General features: G+C 40.0%; 1 protein-coding gene across 2 annotated transcripts in view; it reads right to left on the reverse strand.

Moving 5' to 3' along the window:
• The window catches only part of si:dkey-219c3.2 (transcription initiation factor TFIID subunit 4), a 51,911-nt gene that overhangs the window by 29,494 nt on the left and 3,533 nt on the right, over positions 1–18,884 (reverse strand). For both annotated transcript variants that reach the window (XM_053631182.1, XM_053631183.1), the window contains exons 4-12: positions 18,023–18,184; positions 17,589–17,711; positions 16,757–16,846; positions 14,333–14,512; positions 14,170–14,245; positions 13,933–14,044; positions 10,163–10,332; positions 3,324–3,454; positions 428–553 (exon numbers count right to left, since the gene is read on the reverse strand). In XM_053631182.1, coding sequence (XP_053487157.1) covers positions 428–553; positions 3,324–3,454; positions 10,163–10,332; positions 13,933–14,044; positions 14,170–14,245; positions 14,333–14,512; positions 16,757–16,846; positions 17,589–17,711; positions 18,023–18,184 — 1,170 coding nt within the window. The remainder of the gene's footprint in view (positions 1–427; positions 554–3,323; positions 3,455–10,162; positions 10,333–13,932; positions 14,045–14,169; positions 14,246–14,332; positions 14,513–16,756; positions 16,847–17,588; positions 17,712–18,022; positions 18,185–18,884) is intronic.

Consider the following 18,884-nt stretch of genomic DNA (forward strand, 5'->3'; position numbering starts at 1 on the left):
ATTAAGCCCCTGTTTAAGTTGTTACCATAGAAACGATAACATTAGGACGAGCACAGTAATCTAGCGCTGCGATCTGAGTTACAGTCAGGACTTCTGTCAGAGCTGCTGGTGTAGAAAAATGAATCGAGACCTTTTGACCACTCAGAATCAGGAATTCAACAGCACTGTGGTATGAAACTATGTGAGAAGTAGTTCTCTCATTGCAAGACCTTTTACTGTTGGCGTGTAACGGCTGCAGTTTTGAATTTGCATTAGATAAGCACAAATTTAAAAGTTTATTCAACAAAATATGTGATCGACTGGTTGAAAAATGCAGAAGTATTCTTTGAAATCACTCTAAGGTTTATTAAGCCGTCTTTATAACAATGACTAAAATAAGTCTGATGTCCACCTCGGATTGGACGCGTGTGTGAAAAGCAGAACCTACTTTGGCCACTTTCAGCAGGATCTCTCTCTCCTCGTCGTCTTTGCGCTGTTTCTCCAGCCTCTCCAGCTGCTCGAAGAACTTCAGCTGCGTCCTCACATCCGATGTCTGCTCGTGGTGCTCTTCATCCTGGAGCAGGAAAAAACACACAGCAATGAGCTCCTTATCATCATGCACACACTCCACCTCCACATGCACTTTCATCTAACGCCTTAACTTCTGCTCCAAACTTTTCGCTGATTCCTCGCTCTCCTGCGACTGAAGTGAGGAGAAGTTACTAGGTCACCCTGAGTTAATGGGATAATTGTTTGTTTCGCAGAGTGTCTTGGAGGCAGCCCCTGACACGCTCGCTGCCAAGGCTCTGTTCTCACTTCCCACTTAAATTCAGTGTAAGGACCAAAGCCAGGCAGCGCACGAAGGAACACACACACACATACACTTATTTCTGAGGCAGTAGCCCGGTAGCAGCAGTAACATCACTTCTCTCTGCCTCTCATCAGTCGTGCTCATTCTGTGTGTATGCGTGCGTGCGTGTTGTGGCTGTGCCTTGCTGGCAGGGCACGTTTCCTTGTCACTGCTCAAGTGTGCCCTGTTTTTGAATAGCAGGTAAATGACTCAACCCTCTCGGCACTTCCCTTTCCATCAACTACAAAACTATAAACTAACTACAAAACATGCTCAACTTGTCACACACACACACACACACAGACCCAAGGGAAACGATTTTTCTTGTATTTTTTTTGTCTACAACTAAAACCTAATTTAAATAATTTTCCTATTTTTCTTAAGTAGCTAGATAAGTATGTTTGAAACACTACTTCAGGTGAGATCATTAAAATAGACACTATTATGAAGGGGGAAGAGTGTTCACTGCAGAAAGTTTAGAAGCGATAAGCATCTGATGTTTAGTAGTCACTATGGCCGGAAGATAGGACCAAATAATATGGATATTGTGATAAGTTGTGTCAGGGGATGATTCTACTGACATATTTCATTCTATCTTTTTAAAAAAAAAATGTTTTATATATATAAAATTACAAACTCATTGAAAGCAGATGGCTGTGATATTTAAATCTTTAAAATACTTAATCGTTAAAATTATAAAAATTTTAAACATTTTACAGATATCGCTTTTGTTAAATATTTATTAATAACAAAACTTACTGTATTTTTGTAGACATTAAATAAAGCATCAAATATTTTTATTTAAAATGCAACAGTACTGTTTTGCTGGCAAATTTTTCCACAAACCGACCCATTGTGATACGTATTCATGACACATGATATACAGTATCTCACAAAAGTGAGTACACCCCTCACATTTTTGTAAATATTTGATTATATCTTTTCGTGACAACACTGAAGAAACGACACTTTGCTACAATGTAAAGTAGTGAGTGTACAGCTTGTATAACAGTGAAAATGTGCTGTTTAAACAAATTTACACTGTTATACAAGCTGTACACTCACTACTTTTCATTGTAGCAAAGTGTCATTTCTTCAGTGTTGTCACATGAAAAGTTATAATCAAATATTTACAAAAATGTGAGGGGTGTACTCACTTTTGTGAGATACTTTATATTGTGCAGAAATGTCTTGGAGATTTGCCATATAATCTGAAAAGTTTGTTTGTATTGTGTGCATGCTGAGTAATCCACCAAGTAAAAAATCCACCCAGTAAAAATCATTCTACCATCGGCTTGATGACAACTCGGCCAATGTGTGTAGTGCAGCAGGTCGTGTTATAGTTACAGCATTGAGGTGTGTTGCTTTATTGTGAAGCACTTGAAGTTTAAACATTTAGAGTTTTCAAATGGGAACTCTTTCTGTGCCACTTATTCTACACAGGGTCACGGGGGAGCCTGGAGCCTATCCCAGGGAACTCAGGGCACGAGGCGGGGGACACCCTGGGTAACATTTGAGATTGGCTTCAACCAACTTAGGGTCCAATCAAAAGTGCTCCTTGTCCAGTGTAACTTTGTTGGCAAGATTTATTTGTGTATTTATTTTGAGTATAATTATGCTTTTATTTAGAATGTAAAAGGAAAATCACCTGTGTAGAGGAAGCAGTCTTATTTTTATTCAATTATAATAAATGTGAATTAAAAAGCTGATTTATGTTATCTTTAAAAAATTGTACAAAAATCTTTTAAATAAAACTTCCTTCTATCCAGCCATTTTCCATAACGCTTATCCTAGACAGGGTCACGAGGAGCCTGGAGCTTATCCCAGGGGACTCTGGGCACAAGGTGGGGGACACCATGGACGGGTTGCCAACTCCTCGCAGGGCAAAACCACACACACATTTACATGCTATGGATAATTTGGAAATGCCAATCAGCCTCTCATATGTGTATAAGAAGCATTTGGGTGAGTTAATTAACCCGCTAGTAAAGCGCTTCAGTTCATTCACTGTTCAGCTGCAGCTCACGCTGCTTAAGCGGCTCAATCCCCGACGTTATTGACACTGACTGGATCATTTGAAACATTAGAACTATTCTTTCTAGATTTTTCTTCTTCAAAAAAACATTGTTAATGTATTGTTCTTATCTAGCGTGCCGTTTTTTTAACAGTATGTTCCAGTTTTTGCATTCGAATGTGCATTTTTATCTTAAATTCAATGTGTATTCGAAGTTCAAATTTTAAGTTGACAGCCCTAGAGCAAGCGAGAGGACATAAGCAGTGTGAATGTTGGTGACAGTCATTTTTATGTAAACAAACATGCATGTCAAGACAATGGCCGATACGATATCGTACGATAAGCTGATAACGTTATCATCATGACGGGACTAATGGCTATTCAAACATGCATATTTATCAATGGATCAAAATTGATAAACATGCCCATGTGTCCCACTCAGACACGCCCATAGATTGCTGGACTATGATTGGCTCCTACCTTGCTGGGGTCTGTGCGGTGTCGTGCGAGAGCAGAGACGTTCTCCAGTGTGGAACGGAGCCTGGCCTCGGTGGCATGGGATACCAAACTCACCACGTCCGACATCACCTCATTCACACCAAACCCACGTGCTGCAGAGAGAGAGAGAGAGAGAGAGAGAGAGAGAGAGAGAGAAACTGATGAAACCCACAGATGAAAAAGGAATACTAGACATTAAAGATTTCAGGGGGAAACCAGTATATGACTTATGATCAACAAAATAAGCTTCCAGTGCTCTGCTACACTCTCACTCTGTTCAGGCCACACACACGTGACCAGCTGAGATGGAGATAAACGTACACATTTGGTATTCATTTTTATATTTTATATATTTTATATATCACACAGCATACAAATGGTCAGAGGAATCATTCGAGCCAGTCGCTTGTCACGCGGTCATGGTCATAGACAGAAAACTAATGACTGCTCTGTCGCTCACTAGTGTGAGCAGACCTTTAGAGACCTAATCTTGACTCATTTTGACTAATCTTGCCTAATGCTCCTGTAAGCGACTGTGATCCCGTTGTGTGACTTTTGAAGTGACTTTAAAATCAGTCCCAAAAATTCTAGCCCCATTAACTAGCATTTCTATTCAGTCATCAAATAGTTCCAGTTTGTGGTTCAGACTGTAAAGCTCCTAAAACATCATTTAATGCCAGAAAATTAGCAAATGCCATTTGTAGTTTGTGTGATGTTTATACGTTTATATATTTATATATTCCACAGATGATCACAGTAAACCATGCATGAATATGTATCTGATATGTACTTGTTCATCATTACACCCAAAACACACCTAACTCAGTTTGTAGACAAGAAGTGTAGTAGAAAGAATCATTATTTATTAGAATAAAATGAAAACTGCATCAACTCCTGAAATGAGTTTTTTTTTTTTAAACAAATCTGGGGATTAGAAGATCCAGACAAATTCAGTGTTGATCTGTACAGAAAATATATATGGAGACTAGGGATGTCACAAGAACCGATACTTCGGTACCAACATTCTTAAAACGTGACGGTACTTGTTTTTCTGCATTTCTGTTTGTACTGATTGTAACGAAAGTACCGAGGTTGCGATTCTTCCGGACCTGATGGGGGCAGCAAATACACGCAAGTGTTTTAGTCGGTCCACAAGTGGTGAAGAAAAAGAAGAACGCCTACAAGCACACGGGAAAAACTACAAAAGATTAGCTTAGCTTAACAAGTTTAGCTCCGCCCCAACTCACTGAGAGGAAAGCTAGTATTGGTTTCCGGTGTGCAACCGTTGCTATCGTTCATTTCAAACAAAGCGAGGAAACACCTGGAATTTGGCGAAGCACCTGAAAGACGGTCCTATATTATGTTTGTTTGAGACAGCTGGCATTGTGGCCGTGAAACCAGCTAACGTTATGCTCCATGTAATGTTAGCGATAGCCAGTTATTTGTTAATAATGCTAACACATTGCAGTGTTATAAACTACCTCCGAATGGCCAGCCATGCATCGCCATTCAGCCCGTGTCCTGTCAGCTAAATGTAGCCTAATGTCACTAATAATTATTCAAATGTTCATGCTTTTAATAAATCTTTTTGGTCTGCCAACATATCAGTGAATTTAAACTAATGCTTGCATTCAGAGTATAAGGGGGGTGTGTGTGTGTGTGTGCGCGCGCGCGCACGCTCGTTTAGGAGTGCACGTCCACTCATCATCAGACAGTGTTTGATAACTAAAATACCCACCTTTCTCTCTCTCTCTCTCTCTCTCTGCCAGTATCAGCCAGAGGAGGATGTCCTCCAGAAGAGTTTTTTTATTTTATTTTTAAAATTTTGTACCACACCGTGGTATCGACTTTGGTATCGAGTATCGTGTACTTTTGGTGGTATCAGTACTGACTACTAGATTTTTGGTAACGTGACATCCCTAATGGAGACAGTGCACTGATGCAATCTGGGTTCTCCCCCACCATTGTTGTTGCCCATCTTCATCTCTGTAGGTCTCGACTGAAAACTGTAGTGGTGTCCATTATACTCGCATGAAGAGTGATTCAGAACCAGCACACCACATGCATGTAGCTCACTAAACACTTTCCATCCGACTACACTGACTAGGTGAACAACAACAACATCAGTAAAGACCGTTGTATTGTGACTGTATTAGCCTTAAGTCACGTAAGGTTGTGTTTCAGGCCTTTTACAAACCAGAGTTTATTCATCAGATCTGCCAGAATCATGTCAGTTTTTCAAGAGCGACGCACCCAGTAACTACAAGAGATGGGCTAAATGCTTATAACTCATACACTGAGCAGCCATCACATTAAAACCATCTGCCTAATATTGTGTAGATCCCCCTTGTGCCACCAAAACAGCTCGGACCCTTCGAGACATGGACTCCACAAGACCTCTGAAGGTGTGCTGTGGATTCTGGCACCAAGACGTTAACAGCAGATCCTATAAATCCTGTAAGTTGCAAGGTGGGGCCTCCATGGATCAGATCAAGTGGACTTGTTTGTCCAGCACATCCCACAGATGCTCGAACGGATTGAGATCTGAGAAATTTGGAGGCCAACTCAACAACTCTGAACTCTCATATTACTCAAACATTTTCAAAGTGTGGCAGGGAGCATTATCCTGCTGAAAGAGGCCACTGCTATTAGGGAATACCCTTGCACTGAAGAGGTGTACTTGGTCTGCAGCAATGTTTAGGTAGGTAGTACATGTCAAAATAACATCCACATGAATGCCAGGAGTCAATGTTTCCCAGCAGAACATTGTCTAGAGCATCACACTCCCTCCACCAGCTTGCCTTCTTCCCATAGTGCATCCTGGTGCCATCTCTTCCCCAGGTACACAACAAATTCAAGAACGGACTTCTCACGTTCTGCCTAAAATATCCTACCCCTTGACAGGGCCTATTGTAATTAGCGGTTTTAATGTTATGGCTGACTGGTGTACACATAATACTGTGATGATGACAAATGCAGCACAGGTATGATCAGTGCTTCTACATCACAAGTTTCATAAAAAATAAATAGATGACTAAAACTAGTAGCTGTCTTTCTACTAAAATCAGCTTTAAACCAAATTTTAAAAAAATGCTTTGTTTTTTGTAAATCATGTGCTATGTACAGTCATGTGAAAAAGTAAGTACACTGCATGGAAATTGTTGACTATTTGACACGTTTGGACAAACATTTGATCATCTCTGAAACAGTGCCTATTAATAAAGTTGATACTTTACTCAACAGAAATATCAATAGATGTGATATTCTTAAAATAAATACACCCTTGGCCTCAGAAACTATTAATGTCCCTTTTAGCAGAAAAAACTTCTTGTAGGTGTTTTCCATAATCGTCCACCAGTCTCTGATATCGGCTTGCTGGAATTTTTGACCACTCTTCCATGCAATATTCTTTCAGTTGCAAGATGTTTGAGGATTTTCTTGCATGTACTGCCTGTTTCAGATCCCCCACAACATTCCAATGGGATTCAAATCCGGGCTTTGACTAGGCCAATCCATAACCCTCCATTTCTCCTTTGTGAGTCATTCCCTGATGGACTTCCTAGTGTGATTAGGACCATTATCCTGTTGAAAGGTCCAATTTCGGTTCAACTTCAACTTTCGGACAGATAACCTCATGTTATCTTCAAGCACCATTTGATATGATGCAGAATTCATAGTTGAATCAATGAATACAAGCTGTCCAGTCCCTGAGGCAGTGAAGCAACCCCAAACCATAACATTTCCACCACCGTGCTTCACAGTTGGCATGAGGTGCTTCTCCTGAAAAGCTGTCTTTGATCTGTGCCAAACATATCTGCTGTTACTGTGGCCAAACAACTCGATCTTTGATTCATCTGTCCAGATTACATTACTCATAAAGGCCTGGTCTTTGCCTATGTGCTCATTGGCAAACTGTGGTCTTGCAAAGGCTTTTTCCTGGCACGCCTCCCATGCAGGTCAAATTTGTGATTCAATCTCTTTTTGAATGTAGAAGCATGCACTTTAACTCCAACAGTTCCAAGACTTACTAGCAGATCCTGTGATGAAATTTTGGGGTTCTTGGAGAATTCTTTTTGCATCAGACAGTCTGCTCTTGGGCTGCATTTGCTGGGACGGCCAGTCCTGGACAAATTGGCAATTGTCTGAAATCTGCACCATTTGTAGATGATTTTCCTTACAGTGGAATGATGTATTTCAAATAATCTGGAGATCTTTTTCAATCTCTTACCAGACTGATAGGCAATATGAGACAATATCAAAGTGAACACCAGACACTAGATATTTGAGGGGTACAAATAAGACAGGTTCCACCTGCACTCCATAAGCAGGTTCTAATCATCGGCAACCGATCTTCAACACCTGATACTAATTTTATGGATTTGAAGGTGTGATAAATGTAGGGGTGTACTTACTTTTCCAGACTAATCTGTTTTTTGTTCATTTAAATTGTGACAATTACTACACAATTTAAATTTTGTGTCATTGTATAGAGTGCATCACCTTCATTAATAGGCAGTTTCAAAGATCATCAAATGTTTGCTTGTCCAAATATATATATATAAAAAAAACAAATAATTTCCATGTGTCTTCGCATATGTTTGATGAAATATCACCATACTTGTTGCGTACTGTGGTAGGTTTTGAATATTTATATCATTTTGGCGCATCGCCCAGTCCTAAAAGCTACTTGAGTAACAGCTCCCCCTTGTGGAGAATCTTGAGAGCTGGGCCCATAAACATCACGTAGCCCTTTCCATTACTGCTTGCGCATATATAATATGGACATGTTTTATGCTTAAAAATATCACCTCTATTAGCATAATCCTCTATTAGAATGTATTTTTGGTGGATTTTTCACAAACGTGAGTATAAGCGCACAATTATAATTCACTGCATCATCTTAAAGAAGACTTATTTCTGACATCACTGTAGGCTTTCTGGACAAACAGGTAACACGTGTATGAATGTGTAATTCTGCCTACACACCGTGTTTTGTTTGTGTTTTCATTCGCATTAATCCGTTTCTTCTCTCAGCGTTGCTTGACTCGCTGAGAGCATGTATTGCACGTTTTCGAGGCGACCTTGTCGGGAAGACGGCCGCGGGCTCTCTCTTGGTCCGGCACACATGACAAACTGACAGAGAGGCATCAGAGGGAGGCCCATAAAGTATTCATACACAGCCTGAGGATGCCTGAGCCTCACTACACAGAGCACTCATTAGACTCAGAGAGGAAGCAAGGGGCCAGTAGAAGTGCACTAGAAATGTAGTGGACTAAGTCGAGGCTAAACACAGGTGAATAGGGAGCACTGAGTGTTTGTGTAGACTGTCAGAACTTGTACAGTGTGATGCATCAACGTTGTTGAGTTAATACATGTGAGAAGTGCTATATTATTTGCACCAACGTACTAGTAACACACTCATCTGATGCCGTGCTAGTCCAGCTGGTACAGGGGGATTATATAAGCAATAACACAGTTCGAGGCATACTGTTATAGGAAAATAATCAACGGTGAGGTGGTGCGATGCAAAGCAGTTTTATTGTTAACACCCCAAAGTTGAGTATTTCTCAATTAACAGCACGACCCTCTATTTCGCCAACGATTACTTTTGTTATATATTCATCAACATAATCATAATTCTTATCCATTAATACATATTTAAAGCTGTGGAACGTCTGGGAAACAAGTTAGTTCCTGCCATCATGTATGTTGTAGCAGCTATAACCAGCCATCCCCTCACTAGCAGAGTTATTCTCTCCTGAAGTTAATAATGCACAAAATAAATAAATACATTTTAAAAAAGCCCTTCAGAGAGAGAAACTGCAAAATGCAACATCCTCTGTCTTGAAGACTTTCCAGAAAATTTTAATTAACAGCTTTACCTCTGACCGACACTGGAGACTTCTTCCATGGATGTTACGTAAACATCTCTTTACAGAACACTTCATTCTATCAATGATTTCTACATTTTTTTTATTTTTTTAATAATTTATTATAAGTCTTAGATTATTTGGAGCATCTGCTAATCAAGTTACTGTGAATTAGCTGTTACTATAGAAACCTATTATAGCGTACTAGGACAAGCTCATTAACATAAACCTGCAATTTGAATTATAGCCAAAACTACTGTTATTAAGAGAAAATTATTCGGTAACTCCTGACCAATTAGAATGAAGAAATTGACAATGTCGTGGTATAAGGAAAGGTTAACAACAATATAACCACCTTGTAATCATCCAACCATCATCAAAGCAGAACTAATGAAAAACAACTTTTAAAGTGAACTATACTATTTCTACATCTAATATTGTTATATGATGAGCCATTTTTAACACCTGACACAGATTAAGAGAAGATCTGGAGCAAAAGCTTTAGCTCTGGCAACAATACAGCACTGAGCTGCGGCAAAACTAACGGGATAAAAACTAAACTGGGAAATAAAATGGCATTTTAGATGCAATATTGTGGCTCAAAATTTTGGGCCTTGTGTCAGACTCTGGAGTGACTTGCTGCAAATACCGTAAAGCGCAGTCTTGTTTTGGACGTGTTAATTCTCTGGATGGGCATCAGTAAGGTTTTCTTTTTTTTCTTGATGCACTTTTGTGTGAGATCTGATAGATGTGCTGTGTAAAATAACGCTTTACCTTAGGCTCAGTATAAATGATTTTCATTCACTCAATGCTCAGTGATCCAGACTTATTGTTTCAACTGTGTATCAGCAGCTCTAGGCATCAGCCACTATGATGTATACATGTATATATTCATGCACAGCGCTCAAATTAATGTACATATTAATGAGAGCACGTGTTGGGGTTCCCTACCGATCTCGAGGATGCGCTTGTGGAGCAGATTAGCTGGCAGGAATGCCTCGTCCTTGCAGGAGCGGATCTGCGTGCCTACCAGCTCGGAGCCTGTGGCTAATATACGAGCATTCTCTTCATTCAGGTTCACACCGGCCATGGACGCCACGTCGTTGATATCGTCGTCATCCCTGGAATACATCATATACGGGATCGTTACATCGCCTGAAGTCACAACTAAAGGCAAATAAAGCTATAGTCTGAATGAAGAATTTTAAACAAATAGGAATTACTGAAAAACAGGATGAATGGAGTATTTCCTGTATACACAGACACAATCTGGTTATGCAAATTAATCAAAATATGTTCATTATCCCTGAAAATTATTCACCCATGAAAATGTCAATCTGTTTGAGCTCTAAACTTCACTACAGTACACTGATGAAAAACACTCAGAGACGTGCTGCCGCCTAGCGGCCACCATTATAAAGACAACATGTCATAAATCCATGCAGAAAGCTTTGGCATCCTTTAATGAGAGATCATCATCTTTACAATGACAGCCAGGAAGTATTGCGTGTATTGCTTTCTATAACTTATAATAAATGTCTCCTTTGTGAATTCTCACACTCAAAGGCACGAGCTGATAAATCGACCTAAGATCAATATTGTGCTTAATGCAGGTTGCTCAGACTATATACAGACATCATAAATTCTGGTTCATTGAATTACTTACAAGAATAGCATCTCACATTTATAAAATGTATACAATCTATAGGTTAACTCACAACAAAAGCACTTCTAATCATCTTTTTTTTAAATTGCCCCCTGAAACAGACACACTTCCCCTTTAATCACACATGCATGTGAATGAAACCTAAACTCTATTCATTCACATCACACATTCACTTAAATATAATTATATAATTTTAAAAATGTGAAAAAGTTATAGTTGTGCAGTAAACTAATGACAAAATGGGACTCAGGTAGAGCGGGTTGTCCACTAATCGTAGGGTTGGTGGTTCGATTCCTGACCCGCGTGTCTCCACATGCCGAAGTGTCCTTGGGCAAGACACTGAACCCCAAGTTGCTCCCGATGGCAAGCTAGCGCATTGCATGGCAGCTCTGCTACCATTGGTGTGTGAGTGTGTGTGTGTGAATGGGTGAACGAGACACAGTGTAAAGCGCTTTGGAACCGCTAAAGTTAAAAAAGCGCTATATAAGTGCAGACCATGACAAAATAGGTCACCAAAATAAACACAAATGCTCTGTTCACTGTCTTGAGTCAACATAATGTTATTAATTAAAGCGCCTTCATACACCACTGACATTTCTGTACCTATGAGGAATGTGTATTATTATTAAAAACAGACAGCGGAGTGACGCGGCTTGGGTGGAAGACCACATAGTCTTTCACACTTACCGTTTTTCCCCCTTCTTCTCACCTGCTATTACACATTCTGCATATAATCCTACAGAAAGCAGGTGAAGGATAGAACAAACCACTTTTAAAAAAAGTGTTGCCAATGTTCACCTTTTTTGGATTCCCCTCATCTACCAACCAGGGAGGGTGAAGGCAAACATGTGCTTCCTTAAAGACACATGGAGCCAACCATGTGGAGCAGCATAATACACTTGGAGGAAAGCGCTATCTGCCCTCTTCCGCATACTCGGCTCACAACTGGCTAGTATCGCAGTGACTGACATTTCTACCACCAAGAAAGCACAGCCTAATGGTTCAGGTTACTACAGAAGCCCTAAACGGCCATGAATAATTCTTTTTTTTTCCCCTTTCTTGTTTTCTTGTGATCTCGACATAACAAAAAGCTGTTTTCTCACATCATTTTATCACAAGAAAATCTTGCACCTTGTAAATGGGGCTGGTGTTGCATGCACGTTGGCATCTTCACCATCGGCATCATAAACGTAATAATCGCCTACTGCAAAGATGGCCTTTTTCCTCTGCATTAAGACGGAGGGGTGTCCCCTTCTCAAGTGTCGATCACTAACGTGGAAGTTTTAAGTCACTGATGGACACGGAGCTATTTCAGATTGAGTGAGTCCCTGATCAAAGTAAAAATGTATTTGTTCATCCATGATGCTGCGGCACTGCACTAAGCTTTTATTGGACATGGTATGTTGAATACGCAGAAAAATTAAGTCAAGATCACGAAAAAACAACAATTTTGTTATGTCGAGATCACGAGAAAACAAGACATTATAATAATAATAATAATAATAGTAATAACAATAATAATAATGCATGGCCGCTTAGGGCTTCCATAGGTTACAGCTCTGGGGGCAAGCCGGAAAAACAAACATGGAGGTTTTTGTTAGAGAGCAAATAGAACCAGATTTACAATTTTATGTGGAATATTTAAAAAAAATAACTGCCAGTATTCCTAGGTTGTAACTAAAAGTAACATACCTCTACTATTTTTGGGACATTCATCAGTACGTCCCATTGTGCCTGTCTCTGGATAGTCAAGCACAAATCCTCTTCATTTTCTGTCTCAAACGTACAGCGAAGACAAACAACCTCCTCACTCCCAGAGTTAAAAACCGTTCTTTATTTAATCTTCATTACTGATAACCAGAGTTAGGTGCAACACGTTACTGTAATCTAATGACCTTTTCTGACAACACAGTGATCTAACGCATTACATTTTAAATGAATGTCATTTGATTACAGTTACTGATGTCAATAAAATGACATTACTTGCGTTACACATTTATCGTTAAGTAAATAATATTAAGTCAAATGCATTTTTTAAATAAATCACATTTTGCCCCGAAGAGCTTTCCTTTAGCGCTGAATAATTCTCCACTTGGAGCGGTTTGTCACTGCGTAACTGAACGTCAGTAAAAGAAGACAGTCTGTAATTTTATATCTTCAGTGAACGGAGTCGAGACCAATCAGACAGGGTTTACAGGAAAATATGTGGAAATACTCGCGTCTTATTGGCTTGCAGTCTCTCAATTCTGCCAAACACTCGCTCACAGTCAGTGCGATGATAAATGGATATATGCAGATTTATTTTTAACCAGTAAAGGGGTTGAAACTGAAACAGTAACATCATCTGATGCTGAGCAGGAAAACAAGCAGTGTAAATGTGTATATGAGTTCCAGTTTACGTGAACATGATATGAGCAGAGCAGAATGAAAGATAATGTACTGTGCACGGCACTGTAGCAGCTAAAGCTTAGCTGTGCCTCCTCTTGGTTATATATTTTAGCGGTCTGGTACCCCTATAAACAGTGACAACACCCGAGGCTAGTTTAATTATAAATCCAACTTTTTCTGATCAAGGCATACATTGACGTGCGCTAAAATTACTGAAAGAACTATGAGTTTCTCGGTGTAGTGTATTTTTGTAGGTTTGATGGGTTTTGAAAGTAACGTGAAAGTAAAGTAATTAGTAATCCGATTACAATTTTAAAGTAGTAATTAGTCATCTGTAGAGGATACCTTTTTTTTTTGAGTAACTTACCCAACACTGCTGATAACAAATCTAATCTAGATAGCAAGCTAGGTATGTTAATTTGTTGAACGTAGGTAGGACTGGTAAAAGCGTCGTCATGGTTACAGTGTGCAATGTTGCTTGAGAGACTTTTCTTTTTTTTTTTTTTTTTTTTTTAATATCAGCACAAAAAGTGCTCTGGCCAGCTTTTTTTTTCAGCTTTGTGTGAAAAAAGCCTTAAGATACACACACATCACACACTGGTGTTGACTTCTAGGTAACACACACATACATGTGCACACACACGCACCAGGTGTTTAGCACAAGTACCTGAAAGTTCCACCTCCTGGGTCATTCAGCTTCTGTTTCTGATTGGCTGAAGCCTGCATGGCGATGCCCATTGGACCTCTCACCTGTACCACTGGTCCTCTCACCACAGCGCCTGTAACACACAAATTACACACTGCATTCCTTCCACTAACTACAACATGCTGTCATCACCTGAATGTGGTCACTCATCAGCATAAAAAAAATAAATAAATAATAGATAAATAAAAAGCCACGCACCTTGAGGCCGGACCGACTGCGTGATCACCACGGGCATCCGAACTGGCCCCGTCTGTGCCCCTGTCCTCTTCACAGCCTTGAGGAGACAGAAAAAGGTGAAAATTGTGATGCATTGTTTACTGACATACGTTACATCTGTATAGGTAAAGTTTATGGACAGTACCACCAGGGCAGCTTGGTCCTGCGTGACGGTGGGGCGGACAGCTGGCACCGTAGTGGCGAGGGCGCGTGGGGGTGGAGCCTTAATGGCGCTCACAGTCAGAGGGCTGGAGGTGGTTTGCGCGAGCTGGGTCAGAGACTGTTGCGAGTTCAACAGCGTCATCCGCAGAGCAGGCAGGCTTTTCTGTACACACACACAGACAGTCACGTGTCAAACTTAAACATTAGACAATCCTTTTACTCACTACTACTACAGCGTTCATACAGCTTCTGTAAAACACAATGCAGAGCAAAATACAATCCAGATCAACATACATCATCATATTGCATTGGTGAAGGTGAAATTAAACTCCTTTTAACTCTCTCAGGTTTGGATCAGTGTGTGCTACAGCAACCATGTGCGTCACTGTGTAAGCGCTGTCTGTTTTTCTATCCCTATGTGCAACTGAACTTCCTCCAAGCGTACGCGTGTGAAGAGGAAAAGAGATTTTGATAAAGCGATCAGCTCGATGATGTGAGGAGCCTTACAGCATAATAATTATTCGAGACAGAGGAAACATTGTTGTAAACAACTCACAGACCCCATATACCCTTTGCCACTACACAGATGAAACGGTTAGCTTTTTTAATGACACCAAAGTAGCAACTCTAAACAAGAGCCATGTACATATACATGTTCAATTAGTCTCCATAAAATGTATGGTACGCCTAGCGGACTGGAATAAAGAACAAAACACTTCCACAAACAACTCGAGCTGTAACAATTACTTTATGAAGTCAAGTGAACTTCCTGCTCTCGACTTCATTATCATTTTATTCGAGTATAATGTCTTCCAAACACATAGTAAACAGAATATAAAACAGGACGTGTCTAACTTGAGAGTGCTGAAACATTTAACTAGTTATCTAACGCAGTACTAGCTAGCTTCTAATTTACATCATTCATTTAAATGCTTGAATGTTTGAAACCATAGCACTGGTGAATTCTCCGGTCCTATTTGTCAGAGGGTGTTGAAAAGTTTGGAATTCGCAAAGAAATACAGAGATGAGCCACAAAAGTTCTTGAACCAAGATTAACCTCTACGGAAGACGGAAAAGCCAAAGTGTGGAGAAAGAAAGGATCTGCTCAAAACATACAGTACAATCTCATCTGTGAAACATGGTGGAGGTAGTGTCATGGCTGCTTCTGGAACATTCTCACTAATCTTTATTGACGATGTAACTCAGAATGAATTCAGAAGTTTACAGGAACATTTTGCCTAAATATTTACAGAGAAATACATCCAAATTTATTGGGAGGAACTTCATCATGCAGCAAGACAATGATCCAAAACACACTGTCTACACAATGGACTTTATCAGGGGGGGAAAGTGAAAGGTTTCAGATGGCCAATCACCAGACCTTAACACTATTGAGCAGCATTTCACCTTCTGAAGAGGAAACTGATGGGAGACCCCCCCCGTAAGAAACAACAAATGAAAGCGGCTGCAGTAAAATCCTGGAAGAAGAAACCAACAATTTGGTTATGTCACTGAGTCGCAGGCTTGATGCAGTTATTGGTTGCATATCCATTGCCTGCAAACGTTAATTGTCATTTACTTTAATTTACTTCTACACTTATCTGTTCCAATACTTTTGCTCAACTACAAATCGAATGGTCTGATACTAAATGTTTTATGTTTATGTAAATACCAGGAAATAAAAGCTGAAATCCTAAACTCTCGTCTCATGTCCATCTTTTGATCTCAAAGCCAAATGTCTTTAGTCTACGGCAAAAACACAGGAACTGGCCTTGCCGTTCCAATAGTTTTGGAGGAGACCGTATTTGACATTGTAACTGTAAACACGATGCGGGAAGAGGAAGGAAACACTGCGATATGTGATTTATTATAGAATATATTTCAAAAATATCTACAGCAACACCATTTCACAGATTTGGAACAAATTACAATCGGCAATTCTGTTCATTTGCATTGTGTTTTGAATTTGATTCTGTTCTGAATTTGCATTGCACTTTCTGTGCATTTGTCCTTGCTGTAACCACAACCTGCAACTTTCAATTTCATTTTCTAAATCTGACTAATTTACGTTCATCACAATCATCATGAATCATTCAGCCACAATAGTGTAACTACAAGGCACATGCTACATGCTTTATGCCCAGCGCTAAAATTAACAGCAATACAGGAAATGGCCATTACTAGCTCCAGAACAGGTGCATACAAGAAAAACTCAATTAGACGAGAAATTATAAAACTATGATGTGGTTTCTTTTTCTACCAAGTGCTATTTAGTAGCAAAAATAAAGTGTTCTCTCCATCATCTGTACAAGCCCTAATTATCAGAGAGTAAAGAGGCATGAATACAGGGTTCCCGGTTTTTAAAAAGGCACAGCTCTGTGGAGGATGAGACAGTAAAGGATGCTACCTTTAGAAAGGGGATGAGGTAGGGCTGAGGAGACGATTTCAGCTCCGTCTGCAGACGATTTGTAAACTCCTCAGGCTCAATTTTGGCATCCTGTCCAGAATTAAACACAGCATATAAATGGATGAAGATTACTGTACATCCAACACGATAAAACGTGAACTTATTTTTCTGTGAATGAGACTTTTTCTTAAAAAAATTAAAAGGTGGATAAAAAGTACAGAACTCATCACAAGTTCCAAATGATAGACGATTTTGTCTTTGATAGAGTACACTCCTACTACTACAGGACATTTCCTGTAAATAACAAACAACAAGGACAAGTGTGTGTTTGTTATCCACTAGTCATCATTATCCCATTATCCCAGGGCACAAGGCAGGGGACACCCTGGACGGGGCGCCAACCCATCGCACAATCTCTCACACACACACACACACACACACACACACACCCATTTACACACTATGGACAATTTAGAGATGCCAATCAGTCTACAATGCATGTCATTGGACTCAGGGAGGAAACCCCCAAAGCATGCAGGCAGGAAGCGAACCCCCAACCCTGGCGGTGCTAGGCAAACATGCTAACCTCTAAGCCACCGTGGCGCCCTTTGTTTCATTCAATATACTTCTAACTCTCTTTGCTGCTGTAAGAGTTGAATCTCCCTGGGATGAACAAAGTGATCTATCGATCTATCTATCTGTCTATCTATGTCTGTAACACTCCCTCTCAAAATGACATGTTTAATTTTGTACATTATTATTAGTGAGCACAATACAGCAGTGATGGCTCCGATGCTGTGTAACACTACTGACAACCAGCGATACTACTCACCAGCAGGTCCTGCACAAGCGCCTTCACGTTCTTTGAAGTTTCCGGAGAGGGGGAATTATGGGATGCCAGTTTGATCAACGTTGCTAGGAAATTCTTGCACTTCTTCACATTCTCTTGCATTTCCTGAAATAAGGAATGGAAAAATGACTATGACTATATTTGATCACTTGGAAGCAGTCCAACAAAAATGTAAAATATACATATATTTTTTTAAATGGTTAGGTTTGATCCTAAAGGACCCTGGAAGCTGTTGTGCTATTTCACAAGAGATTGTATGAGAACCTTAAGAACCACAGTTTGGGCAAAAGCAGACATTTTAGGTCCAGATGAAACTCGGAATGAAATGAAACGTGTTAAATGTGTTCGGGAGCTGAGAGAAGCTTGAAGAACTACTCAAGAGAGGTCAGGGTGAGAGGTCGGCTCATGACGGCTACCTGAGAGAGGTTGGCGATTCCCGTGGTGGGTGCAGCGGGTGCCGTGACGGTGGGTGAAGGTTTCAGGAGTGTCTGGTTTGGAGCTTGAATACGAGTGCTGGTCGTGATCACAGTGGGGCCGCTGGGCTTTGGAGCAGTGCTCGCCGTCACCAATGGGCTCTTCTAACATGACAACGACAACACATCACATTTAGACCTATATTTCATTAGTATTTACATTTATCTCATTATATTACAATACTGCAGCATGCTCTAAAACATCCCTTAGAAAACCGACACTGTATAATTGGATAAAGGTTTCCACATGCAATAATATATATACCATGATCGTAGGAAATATAAAAAAAAATTTTCAAACCTGCTGAAGTGTCCACATGCAGGAAGTGAATAGTGTGATGTCAATGTCTTTTATTGTATGTTAGATGTTTGACTCTTACTGTCCCCAAACTGCTTCCCATTCACCCACCCTGCATGCTTGCTTATTCTTATTACACTTCAGTTTTCCTGTTAGCACTGAGTATGTCACACATGTATGTTGCACCATGGGTCTTGGAAAAACGTTATTTCATCAGTGTACTGTGCATTGTATGTGGTTGAAAACACAACTATCTACTTGACCTAAAAATAAAGCTGCCTTTATTACCATTACCATGGTGAAGTGACACAAATCAGATCAGTGTCTACAAAGGTGGCAAAACAACCATGAAGGATAGCGATAGCAACAGCAATGACTATATTTATTGGAAGGATGAGGACATTTGTAATTACTAAACTGAGAAAGAACCTATCAAAAATTGAACAACAAATCAACATGGAAACTTACTAAGGAAATGCAGGATCATGCTGTACTTCACCTCCATCT

Source organism: Ictalurus furcatus, chromosome 8, assembly GCF_023375685.1.
Source record: "Ictalurus furcatus strain D&B chromosome 8, Billie_1.0, whole genome shotgun sequence".
Classification (NCBI taxonomy): domain Eukaryota; kingdom Metazoa; phylum Chordata; class Actinopteri; order Siluriformes; family Ictaluridae; genus Ictalurus; species Ictalurus furcatus.